This window comes from Nannospalax galili, unplaced genomic scaffold (genome assembly GCF_000622305.1).
Source record: "Nannospalax galili isolate Female #2095 unplaced genomic scaffold, S.galili_v1.0 scaffold271, whole genome shotgun sequence".
Classification (NCBI taxonomy): Eukaryota; Metazoa; Chordata; class Mammalia; order Rodentia; family Spalacidae; genus Nannospalax; species Nannospalax galili.
The window spans coordinates 8937896-8951348 of record NW_008331789.1 but is presented as its reverse complement, the minus strand read 5'-3'; the positions used below and the strand labels follow the sequence as shown (position 1 = coordinate 8951348).

At 45.2% G+C, this 13453-nt stretch overlaps 1 protein-coding gene across 2 annotated transcripts in view; it reads right to left on the bottom strand.

The window, feature by feature from the left end:
• Positions 1 to 5018: 5018 nt before the first annotated feature.
• The window catches only part of Hs3st1 (heparan sulfate-glucosamine 3-sulfotransferase 1), a 31584-nt gene continuing 23149 nt past the window's right edge, over positions 5019 to 13453 (bottom strand). Inside the window, exon 2 of one of the 2 annotated variants that reach the window (XM_008826893.3) lies at positions 5019 to 6356. In XM_008826893.3, the coding sequence (XP_008825115.1) occupies positions 5307 to 6260 (954 nt within the window). In that variant the 5' untranslated portion in view covers positions 6261 to 6356 and the 3' untranslated portion in view covers positions 5019 to 5306. The remainder of the gene's footprint in view (positions 6357 to 13453) is intronic. The other variant, XM_008826894.3, reaches the window with a different exon arrangement.

The following is a 13453-nucleotide window of genomic DNA, read 5'->3' as shown; positions in this document are numbered from 1 at the left end:
CTTATGCAGTCCATACTGGCCTTGAACTCATGATCTTCTTGCCTCAAACTCACAAGTGCTGAGATCACAGGCTTGTGCCACCATGGCCTGGCTGCATTGACAATGTTTTCATAGTCTTAATAATCCAAGGAAAAGAGTTTGTTTGGTAACACTTTCATCTTCTACTGTGTTTAATACTTGTATGTGTATGCTAGCCAATAAAAAAATTATGGTAATAGGTTAGCCATGTCAGCCATATGAAATTCACAGACACGAATGCAGGTTTACTGTCTTACACTGGATGTCCTGGAAAAATTATGAGGTAGGGATTTTGTAGCAAATCACTCACCGAGGAGAGGCGAAGGCAGTGAGGGAATGGGCAAACCAAGCAGGTTTGGGGAGCGGTCTACCCCAGCCTGATTTCAGGAGCGGTACTAGGGAGGTAATCTGCCCAGAGGCAAGGAGGCTGAGTTGTGTGCCTTCCATCCTTCTGCCCTCCACACACCTGTCAAATATTAGTAACTTGCTACCCCCAAGAAAGAGTGCTTGGCTTTGCAGCCATCTCTGTAAGGTGATTCTTGCTAATGGAAAACCTTCAGAACACACTTTTAGGTTACCTGTTGTAGCCAGCCCTTGGAGATGGAGGATGGAATGTGGCTCTGGCCAGCAGGATCTGGCTGGGGCACTAACAGCTGGAGTCATATCGCTGGGTATTGGTTGTAGGGAAAAAAGACAACATATTTCTGCTGACTGGTTCAAAATCAGTTCTTGTCCATCTCCCAAATCCCTAAACTCTCTTTATAGCTAAATCACATATGTGCCAACTCAATTGTCTTTATGTTTTTATCTCATTGACTTTTTTTCCCCAGACAGAATGAAGGATCAGTCCATTTTCACCAAAAAGGAAATTAAGGCTCTGAGAATTTGAACCAAAGGCCACATAGTCAATAACTGTTCACACTCAGGTCTCCTGACTCTATTAGCTTTTTCTTTCCTTTTACCTAACTCTGGAATTTGAGGGGGAAATGGAGAAATCTTAGCATCAGTGTGACCTGAACAGCCAGGACTCCTTCTTACATCAATATATTTCTGTCAAGTATCTGGCTGAAGTGGTGAGTTAAGGTTCTGGACTATGCCTTTTCACTGTTGAGGCACATGTGTTTTGGCCTTTAGTTCATGCTCTGGATTTCCCTTGAACTTCTACCAGTAGCAACATGATAGAGGTCATCCCTCACATCTTACATGCCAGGCATGGTTTCACTGAAGGGGACCTTCACCACCCCTGTGTCCAACATCCCATCCTACATGCTTATAATCTCCATGGTATGCTCTGCCTCCTTGACAGAGGACTAGGCTGTGCTTCCTCTCTTTACTGGCAATGGGATGTGCTGTAATCGATTAGCGGCAGAACATGAGGAATGTAACAGTATTCTGTGGTCAGGGGCAAACTCTTTAGTCTCTGAGTTTGAGTTTGTTCTTCTATAAAATTAGGGCACTATTTCTTAGTCCCCAGAAAGGAACTTACTTACAATACCAAGCACGTAGCAAGTGTGTAAGAAGTGACAGTTATTTTTTGTGCAACAGACACATGTGCCTACAGGAGTCAAGACACATGGCAGCCTGTTAAGCTTTCAACAGCTCCATCTTGGAAAAGCACCTGCCAAGGATTTAAGGGGCTAATGGCTCTTGGCTGGTCAGCAAGTTTAATTCATTCTGTACACTTGCTAGACAAGTCTTTCCCTTCTTCTTTCCCTCCCCATCACCAACTTCTTGGCCTGCCCAGGATTTCCCCCTTTCGGAACAGCATTATCTTTCCATGATCTGGCTCCAGGGAAATTCCTTCCCAAAATCTTCTTGAAAAACCAGCAGAATCTCTGTGGCCTTCAGGCTAGTGACTTTGGTTCTAGCTTTACTGTGTGCTGTTTGGGCAATATTCTTTTTTCTTTCTTCTAAAAAAAAATGACTTGTAGGCAGGACAATCGTTTACAAGTCATTCTTTCTCTCTGTACCAGGACTAGTTGATTCTTCCCAAATATGTGGTTTAATGGATGCCAGGCTATGGAAAGTGCTGTTTGCCTCATCTATACACAGCTCAGTTGATGCCAAACTAAAGAAAGTGCTGTTTGTCTAGTCTACAGACACAGCTCAAGGTCAGTTCTCTCACTCACTTAATGCTTTTTTGGCTTCTAATTAAAGCCCCAAACAGTTAATGATTATTATTGCTTGTTGCATTTTTTATATTATTGACTACCTAATATTATGTTTGGTACATATTAGAGACTCAGAATGTACCATTTTAATGAATGATGGTGACCTCTGACCTCACCCCTGTAAGCAACAGTCACGGTGGGCACTGGCCTCCTCTGCCCTCCTCCATCTTCTCTCTGTTGAGCAACAGTCTTCTTCGATAAAAGGGGCAAGGCAGCCTGAGCTGGGAGGCACATCATAGTTTTTCCTCAACTGGCCAATTTTCAGACTGTGAGCTGATAGTCGCATAGTGTCAAGAGGACTTCAACACTATTTGTTTCCTGGAGTGAGGAATAGCAGGTGCTGTTCTGAATCCCTGCCTGGTAGGTGAGGCTTGCGTGGCTCAGTAGCTCTCAGCTGCCTGTCTGTAAGAACACACATGAAGACCCTCAGGCAGCTCAGGCCTGGGGTGGGGCAAGAACTTTACCCCCTCTGTCAGGTAACTGCCTCTTTGTTGGCAGGATTGCATAGGCAAGTTCAGAATGGACCAAATGCCATTTGACTCTTGACTCACTGCGTTCTGTGGGTCTATTGCAGCATCATCCAGATGTGACAGTGCTGGAGTGGGAACTGCATACACCGGGGCAAAGAGGGAAGTGACAATGCTCAGACCCTACCGATGACTAGCTGGACTTCTGTCAACAAAGAGTGAGTGTGTGCTGTCCTGGGACCCTACGCTTTTCCTCCTGGCGTGTTGATTGAAGATTCACTGAATCATGCCTCTGTGGCTCCAATTCAATAATTAATTGAGTTTGCACCCACTAACCAGTTATGTTGTTCTGCCTCGTGTTCTGCTTCATGTTATCTGCAGTGCCAGCTCTGACAGCTTAGGCTTATCCGTGCTGCTGCTCCTGACTCCTCTCATTCATTCCCAACCTCCCTGGCTGCAATACTCAAGGCTTCAACTGTATCCTCTCCATCAAGGCAAAGGCATCAGTCATGGCTGGTTTACAAACAGCATACTCTCAGCATCAGATGTTCTCCCTGATGGTTTCTTTCAGTCACCACATCCCTGGACAGCCTTGGAAGCCTGATTTAACTTTTCTGAGTCCTCTCTTCAGGTATTAAATGAGGTAAAAGATCCCCATGGTGTGCTGCAGAGGGAAGCACTTTGTATCTCGAAAAGTACCATGTCTAAGGGAAGCCTGATAGAACTATTTCTGCTCCTCCCTCTGAAGAGATGATGGTTAAATGACAACCTTAATGAGTTTGGAAGAAGAGGGCATTCTTTCTGTTGTCAGTGCCTGTTCTGGGATGGGGCATGGGTCAGACCAGGATCAGGTCTGGCTGGAGCTGCTCAAATACAACAAAGGTCACTCACTTCCCTGATGAGGCTGCTGAGAAAAATGCAAGTTCCTCCTTGACCTTCTTCTAGCTCAGGCACACCTCTGGGCACAGAAGACTTTCAGCACCAGGAAAAAAGTTCAGGTCAAGTCAGAAAACCAGTCTCTGAGTCTGAGCTTTTTCTTTAGAATTCAGAAACAGCTGAGTAGAAGTAAGAAAATAAATTAATAGGCTGTTGTTTGACTGCAATTGGGCTCCAAACCCAATATAGCCTATGTGACCTTGAATAAAATTCTCTGTCCTTGGGCTTATTCCCTCCCCTTTGAACCTGCCACAGTAATTCCTTCATCTTGAGTTTGCTTGGGGGAAATTCCAGCAAGTTCTTAGGTATGGAAGATAATCAATAATGGCTACTTCTATTCTATTCCTTAAGAACAAACTGTCAGGAAACAGCTTTATTTTGCTTGCCCCGTCTTATTGTAAAGATCAGGATTTACCTTCCTAAGAAAATTCTAATCTATTGAATTTCAAACATTCAAAAGCTGAGGGACAGGAATGCAGGACAACATAGGGCGTCAGAGTTGGGTTATGTGATCAGTCTGTGGCTGTGGCTGTTCCAGGACAACGGGGGTGGGGTGGGGTGGGGGGGCGGGGGTGAGGTTTGGGTCATGTGACCAGTCTGTGGCTGTTTCAAGGAGAAGTGAAACTCCCATTTCTGGGTGCAGGTGCACAGGTTTGGTGTGGTGACCTTTGCACATCTTAACTTACACCCAGAAGAGTTTAAACTTTCTTTCACTTTCAGGACTCCAGCCATGAAATCCATTTTAAGATGTGTACACGTTTCTGTTTCTATGAGTGTCGGGTAGAGGACCACAAGCTCCCAGAGTGAGCAAAGACTACCCATTTCTCAGCCTCACTCCTAACCCCAGGATGGAGACACATAGACTTTTCAGGCTCCCTTCTCTGTCATAAATGGCTTTCCAGAGGCCAACTGTCCCCAAGGGCAAAGTTCACAGTCCCAAGATCATTCTGAAAGCCAAGGGTTTAATCTTATTTATTAAAGATTTTGCCCATTGCTGAGATCAGAAGTATGTGCAAATATTCCTTGAGACAAAGTTCAGTCTTGGGAAACCGCTTGATTACCTGCTCATCACTAGCCATCCTTAACACTAGCTTTTCCACTGGGAGCTGATCTGGGTTAAAACCCAGGACATGTAGGCTGACCTTGGGAATGAGTAAAACTGCTGTTTCCCCAAAGAACAGAGAATCTCAGTGAAGTAGAATCTTACACTGCAAGCAAAAAGTAAGTCTGACGAAAACAGTGAGGCATTAAAAATTAAGAGAGCAAATTCAGAAAAGAAGGAAGAAAAGAGGCATAGTACTCAAAGTAAACTTCTTTTAAGTAGAAAAAGAATATAGGTTCAGCAAGGAGGACGCAAACAGACAGCTATTTTGAGTTGGGGGCAAGTTAACTATATTTAAGAAAAAAAAAAGACAGATTTCTCTAGAAAAATCTTTTTTTTTCAGTGAAATAGTTTAGTTCCTTCATATTATAGAGACGTATTACACAATGTTATCAACCATGAAAAAACAATACAAAACGCCCTCCATTTAACAAGTAGAAAAATAGAACTAGTATATATGGCAATTGTGGATTTAATACTGTACAGAAGTAATTTATGGATTTTTTTTTACAAATAAATTATAGCTTAAATGCCCTTTGAAAACTCTTTATCCCCCCTCAGATGTACACCAGAAGTTACAACAGATAAGTTCCGAGCCTAGCTGATAGTGAATCAGTGCCAGTCAAATGTTCTGCCCACGAGCTCGAAGAATTTCTTATTTGGCTCGTGAAAGTATTCGTGCAGTTTGTTCAGCAGTTTGGGATCGACTTGGGGGTGCGCCCGGCCTTTGGACTCGTGCAAGCAGCGGTCCCGGCCGCTGTCCCGCAGGCAGTAGAAGCCCTTGGTTTTGTTAAAGTAGAAGTTCGAGGCGTTGATCTGCGGCGACAGCTTCAGGAACCTCTCCACCTTCTGGATCTCGGGAAAAGGGTCCCTGATGAGGCGGTCACCGTCCACGATGTGGACGTGGCGCAGCGGGAAGAAGCGCAGCCAGTTCTGCATGTGCGCGTGGTACAGGCTGCGGTTGAGGGCCTTGTAGTCCACGTTGAGCCGGCCATCGCGCACCAGGAGCTCCTCGATGGGCGGATAGGGCTTGCGCTTCTGCAGGTGGTTGTACAACACCTGGGTGTAGTCAGACAGCACGCGCTCAGACGGGTCCCGCAGGATGAGCAGCAGGCGGATGGACGGGTTCATGCGGTGGATTCTCTCAGGCACTTTGGGCGAAGTGAAGTAGGCGGGGGTCTTCTCCACCGTGAGCTGGTGCGGGGCAGAGAATGGCATCTGGCTGAGGTACCAGCCCAGGCCTTGGCTATAATGCTCCTCCCAGTCGAAGAAGTGGACCTCGTTCTCCGCGGCCGCCACGTCGGGATGCAGGCTGAGCATCTCCAGCAGCGCACGGGTACCACCCTTGCGCACCCCGATGATGATGGTCTGTGGCAGCTGCTGTGAGGAGCCATTGGCTGCTGACGCTTCTCTGAGGTCCTCGGGGAGGGTATCCGCCTTCCGGAGAAGCTCCTGCTGGCCAGACCCAGACCCGGGTCCCGGTGCGGCCGGGTGGGAAGGCACGAGCTGGGGGTGGGCCACCAGCAGCACGGCGCCCAGGAGCACCACGGCCATGCTGGACACCATGGACACTTCACTGGGTCACACGTCCCTGGGTCATGAAGCGCAGCAGCAGGGATGCCTCCCGATCAGTGGAACATGGATATATCTGGTGACCAGTTACTAAGGAGGAAAGAGGAAAAGTTAACAACCAAATAAGCACAGAAGTAATCCAATGCACATCTGTGGTCAAGACCCTTTCACTCACTCCCCTGTAATGCCAACTCACCCTCTGTGTTCTGTAAAACAGGAGTGGCAAACACTTTCTGTGAAAGGCTAGAGAGTAAATATTTTAGGCTTTGTGGAGCATGTGGTCTCTATGGAAACTCCAGTTCCAACCTTGCCATTACAGATCTGAAACAGACCACAGACAGAGGCAGGGGGTGTGGTTGGGTTGAGTTCCAATAAAACCTGGTTTTTGGCCCAGGCCTTTAATCCCAGCACTTGAGAGGCAGAGGCAGGCAGATCTCTGTAAGTTCAAGGCCAGCCTGGTCTACATAGTGAGTTCCAGGATAGCTGGGGCTACAGGGAGACCCTGTCTCAAAAAGACCAAAAAAAAAAAAAAATCTGGTTTTTGGATACTAAAGTTTGAATGTCAAAAAATTATTAAACACTACTTTCCTTTTTGGTTTTTTAAAGATAACATTTTATTTTTAATTGAGTGTGTGTGTGTGTGTGTGTGTGTGTGTGTGTGTGTGAAGGGTATGTGCACACAAGTGCAGATGCCATTGGAGGACAGAAGACTCAGATCCCATTGGAACTGTAGTCACAGGCAGTTGTGAGCCATCTTGATATGGGTGCTGAAATCAATTTGTGTCCTCTGCAAGAGCAGAACGGGCACTCAGAGCTGCTGAACCATCTCTCCAAACTCTCCATTTTAGTTTTAATTAAAAAAATCATTTATATGTTAGCTAGGCAGTTGTACAAAATGAGGCTTGCCCCAGTAGCCATGGTCTGCTAATCTCTGGTATAAAGAAAAGAACCAGAAACATCTTTTGGACTTCATCAAAGAGCCAATACATATGTCCCACCTGTCAGAGAGGCAGATGATACAGGAGCAGGCTGGTTTCTGCACCCCACTTCCTTCACCAGGGTTTCAAGTTCAGAAGGGTGGATGAGTCCATGGAGGAGTGAAGGACTAACCCCAGTGCTTCATACAACATCAGATCCTAGCTGTTACTTCATTGTGGGGCAGTGTGCCTCCCAGAAATTTGCTTTGCATTTGATCAATGGCATGTGGGCACATGTGACCATATGTTGGTCCCAACTTTGCCTCACATGCCTTAGTCCCTATACCTATACCATTGCAATAAGAAGAGACTTTCTCTGGTCAGCTACTGGCCTCTGTGGGAGGGTGAGAGAGACACACAGCAGGGACTCACACAAGTCCACTGTGTGCAGCACAACCTCTTGGTTCAGGAGGAAAAACGGATGATTATGGCTTAATCACAGCTTTAGGATGGTTTGTTGGGTTTGGCAAATGCTGACACATATATGCTCACTGTAGACAGCAGGGTGACTGACATAGGACTGTACTTTAAGGGGACTGCACTTTAGGTAGATATTAATTGGACAAATGTTTACTCATTTTCCTGAAAAAATCATTGGGAAATCTCCCTAACAGAGGAAAAACATGAAGTCATCTCAAAAGAATTTAAAAGGTGAGATCAGCCAAAGAACAAAAATCATTCCTGGGCACAAAGTTTTACTACTGCAATGTGGCTCATGGCCGGTGCAGCTGGTTATAACCACAACCCCACAGTGTGCCACAGAAAGTCAGGAGAATCACCACCAGCTGACAGTTGACAGTTGTAACTAAGGACATGAAAATGTAGTTCATTTCAACTTTCTTGTGCAAGCTCAGGCTGGAAAGAATCCCAGCATAGAAGGAGGAAGGTGGATAAGAGGTCCCAAACCTAGCTAAGGGACTGTTGCCAACTGGTAGCTGCTGGAAAAAGAGTCAGTTTTCTTTAAGGGCATGACACCAGGCAGATTGGCCACACTCCAGAGATGGACCCACACCCAACAGCATTTGCAGAGAGAACTTAGACTTGGTAGGCCTTAAAAAATAATAATAGAGGACATGAAGGGATACTTAGTAAGGTGGGACGGGACACGTGGGGTTGGGACTCTGAGTACTATCAGAATACATTATAGGAAATTCCCAAAAAATCAAGAGAAATATTTTTTTTAACTCTGAAAGCAGGCCTTTCTTTTCACGCACTTCTCTTCTACCAAACAGCTCACTACTTATCTGACCTGTACCACCGTTCACTCCATGTTGGCTCATCCACCCTAGTGGACCAGAACCCTCTGCTGGAGGAGGGGCTTGTTTCTGTATCACTGCCTCTCTGTCAGAGGATATTTATTGGATATTTGGTGAGCTATATGATACAGTAGCCAATAAAATCCTCCTAAATATAGACTGTTCCCCTAGATGTCTGGGACTCCCGGAAGATGGCAAGTCGTATGTGATGCTCTCAAAGAGTAGATACACAGGGACCTGTGTTTTCCAGTCTCCCTAAGACAGAATGGATGCTTTTGCTTCACTTCTCCCTAAAGAGCTGGAGATGGCCTGACACACTGACATGTAGATTGCCGGTGTTCTAGTTTGCTTTTTGTCGTTGTGATCAAACACTGACCAAAAGCAACTTTGGAAGGAAAGGGTTTCTTTGGCTTACAACTTACAGACCGTCATCAAGGGACACTGAGGAAGAAATTCAAGGTAGGAACTGAAGCAGAGACCATGCAGGAGCACTGATTACTGATATACTTCCCATGGATGCTGAGGTCCTTTTCCTACACAGCCCATTTCTATGTGCCTAGGGATGGCGCCGTCCACAGTAGGTTAGACCCTCGTACATCAATTCTCAATCAGGGCAGTGGCCCACAGACATGCCCACAGGCCAATCTGATGGAGGCGATTCCTCAGTTGAGACTGCAGGTGTCTCCAGGTTATACAAAGTTGACAAACCTAAACAGCCCAGTAAGGTTTGCCAAATTCGTGGATTGTTCTCCCTTAAGAGGATTCATCAGGCTCTTTACAGAAAATTTAAGATATACTTGCCTATAGCTTGAATCTTGTCTAGACTGTAGAAACAAAGAACAAATCAAGGGTTTTACTTCTATAAACAAACCAGTAGATCTGTCTCTCCATGACACTGGGCTATGTGGTTTGAAAACTATTAAAATGTGAGCACTGAACCAGACGAGTCCTTAGGAAGTCATGGCTTATGGGGAAGGGATGTGAGGAAGGGCTTCAGAGGAAAAAGCATTCATGGTGGGATGGCCAAGCTACCTGGGTTAGAGTGATTTTGCTGAGAGAGTGAGCGCGCTGTGGCAGAATGGCTTTACTGAATGGAAGGCTTCAGAATGTTTTACTTAAACTTCATTTCCTTCTCCATTTTAAAGAGTGCAGAGCCAATGTGCATAGTTTTTACACATTTGGCGTTCTCCTGCGTAGCTGATTGGGGTGAAAGAGTGCGGTGGGGTGAAGCCAGGGTGGCACTGCCTCCGACAAGGAGAGCCACACCATCTGTGTGCGGTAGGCATCACCATCCTCATGTTACACTCTAGTTCAGACTCAGAAAACAACACCCAACCCACTTTGTTCAACCCCTAAGTGGCAAAGGCACAGGCCGAACTGAAATATGTATTACCTGGTTGTTCATGCTTTCTTGGTCAGCACCCCACGCACCTGAGAATTCTTCCTAAAGGCCAGTTACCAGTAGATAGCACAGAAGAGATTGGATGTAGTTTGTTTGTCCTTTAAGAAAACTCTAACAATTAGCTATTTAAAAGTTCCTAATTTTTACTTTAATACTTTCTAAAATTAAATGTATTTGTCTAGTCATTTTTCATTCCAAAGTTACTTGAGAAATATGGATAAAATTGATTAGTGTTATACACACAACACATAACTATATCTATGTAAACAGATGGTACATATGTATTTATAGCTACATGTGTGTTATACAAGTTCCTTGCACGTATGTGAGATGTGTTCATGTTTGTGCACGAGTATAGTGCTTATACATACAGTAACCATTAACACCAATGTCTTATTGTGTTTTGATAATTTGGCTCCTAGTGACAGGAAGTGCAATTCTGAGCCTTTTAGTAGCACTGTCAGAAAAGGAGACGTCTCCAAGTTCATACCAACTGAGAGGCCATCATCTGGGCCATCCTAACCTTGACAAGAGACACTGAAGCAACAGAGAAGGAAGTTGTGTAGTCTTTGCTGTTCATGTCATCTGTGAGGAACTCCTGAGATGACCTGGTCACAGTCACACAGAGACTCCAGGTCTGGGGCTTTGGGACCTTGGGTTGCAGTCCTTTGGTCTGGGTGCTGCTATTATGGTCTCCCAGGCAGGGAGCATTAAAGAAGACCCAACAAAATACACTGTGTACTGGCAGCTCCTCAGTTCCAATTCCAGATGCCAAACATACACAGAATACTTTTAGCATGGTAGCAAAGCCTTTCATTTGTTGTGGTCAGTAGATGGATCAAAGGATCTGTCCAGGCTGTGGCGTCAGGGAGTCCTGCCTCTAGTTTTGAATTTAGCCAAAGTGACTTTGCCTCTTAGCCTTAGTCTATTCATCTATGAAATGGGATCATTCTATCCTACTCCAAATGATTGACTTGATACTGAAATGAAGACATGTATCAAGACGAATTATCTAATAGAAATATGATGTGATGCACACATGTACCATAAAATTTTCTAGAAGTCACATGAAAAAATAAGTATCATAGTTATATTAATTAATTATACAGATAGATCGCATCTGCTCCACCATAGCATCCTGATATACAATTAATGAGCAATTTTTCATTACTCTGCAGTAAGTCTTGATAATCCAGTGTGCATCTTTCCTACCACAGCAGCCTACCCCCAGGCACTACGTGCCATGGGGCAACTGACCTGGGAAGAGATAGAAAAGACTACGGAGGTTGTCATTCTTCACCGGAAACCCTCGTCAGTGTGGAAAGCCCTTCTTCCACACAGAGTCCCCACTCACCGAGAAGTTCCTGAGTAGGAAGCAGACCAGGAAGGCAAGTCTGAACTCTCAGACAACATAAGTAAGTTTACAGTCTACCTGAAGATAACTTCATCTTTCTCACACTGGGAACTTTCTGAAAGCTTGGATCTGTCAAGGGCACGAATACAGGATGCTCCACAGCACCTGGGCCTGAGGCCAGGCACCTTGGGAAGAGCACTGACTGCTGCTCCAGCCTGAGGAGGCCAGAAGAAGGTCATGCGGGCGCCGGGAACCAAATCAAGGTCCTCTGCACAGGCAGCCAGGGCTCTGACCCTGAGCCACCTCTCCAACCCCTCACATAGTAACATTTTCTAGTCCCCATACACTGTCCCAAATCCCATCCTCTGTCTGATGTCAGCCACCCACCCAGCAGTGTACACCACGGAGCCTTCTGGTGGTGTCTACTCTTTCTCTGATGTTTTCACTGGGGCTTAGTATGATTCCTACTACACTGTAAGGGTCAGGAAGCTACTTCCTACAGGAACTTGTCAAATTCAGTGGCCACTTAGGCTGATGGCTATATATCCCTGGGATGTTAACTTTGCACAAAGTAAAACAGTCTGTTCACTGAAAAGACTGTCACAATGCAATGTCTCTTCCATCCCTAGAAAGTCAAGCACAAGGCAGATGTTGAAAGGAGGACTTCATATTTTTCAGTGATTGGACAAGATCACCTGAGTCTAGAAAATATTTTAATTAAAAAGGAGGGGTAGCTATGAAATAACCCTTCAAAATATTTTAATTTTCTCCTTAAGTCTCCTTATTACATAATTCACATCATGACCCAGATTCCAAATGTAATTAAATATAATATATTCTCTCTGTCTCATCAGTGGAATATATTCATGGATCAGTCAAAGTAAGCAGGATATTTCACTAAAGAAGCAGTGATGTCCACATGCCTCTGTCTGTCCACATGCCTCTATCTGCACAAACCTTCCCAGCCAGCCCCTCCAGCAGAGACAGAGCACAGCTGGCTCAAGGAAGCATCTCCCCTAGGGGAACAGGAGCGATCAAAACACGAGGCCACAAGTACTTTGCGGGATTTACCAGAAGAGATGGAAGGGTGCTGGGCACCCACTGTGTGCCGGGCAGCAAGCACTCAAGCACATATCATCTCCCTGAAGACCTGTGACACGGCTGAGAGTGGCTTTTCTTTCGAACAATGAAAAGGTGGTAAAGATGGTGGGAAAGCAAAGAAGTATTGGCAGTCAGACAGGTCCAAGTTAGAATGCTTACAGCAAAGTGACCTCAGGTGAGCGTATTACCTCTTAGGGACTCCAAAGGGAGATACGGAAGCACAGCTGTTGCGGGGGGGGGGGCAGCTGTAACAGGAGACTGGGGACTGGAGATTGCAGGGTCCTCCTCGGGGCTGCATGCAATGATCAAAGCTTGCCTGAGCAAAGTACAAGATGTAGAGCCCTGTCAGAGGTGGGGCTATGTAGAAGACCTACAAAGGGTCTTGAGCAGGGTGGCCCAGGGCCTCGAATGCATGTTCTTTCCTGCCTGCTCACCACTCCCATTCTTGGGAGTGTTTTCCCTTTCTTTTATTTTAATTAAAAAATTATTATTTTTATTTTATGTGTATGAGTATGTTACTTACCTGTAGGCAGATACACCCATGTTGAGCAGTGCCTACAGAGTTCAGAAGAGGGCATCAGATCCCCTGGAACTGCAGTTAAGGATGGTTGTTAGCTGCCATGTGGGTGCTGGGAATTGAACCCAGGTCCTCTGCAAAAGCAGTCAGTGCTCTTAACCACTGAGCCATCTCTCCAGCCCCTCTTTCCCTTTCTTTCTTTTTTTAAAAAAATGGAACATATACTTTATTTTTTTAGATTTTTATATGTTTATACCATGTATTTTCATTATATTCACTCCTTTCCCTCTCCAGTACTGTCATGTTTCCCCACATCACCCTCTCAAATCCATGTCCCCCATCTAATTATCTATCTGGTTAGACATCTGTAGAGAAATAGATGATAAATAGATAGATAGATGATAGTAGATAGATAGATAGATAGATAGATAGACAGATATCAAAAGATGTCTCCAATTAATGTTGCCCATATGCACTACTGTATAGGGCTGAATATTTGGACATAGGCAGTCTATTAGGGACTTCCCCTGAAGGAAACGGACACTCCCTTCCTCAGGAGTTGTCAAGTACCTGGAGGTCT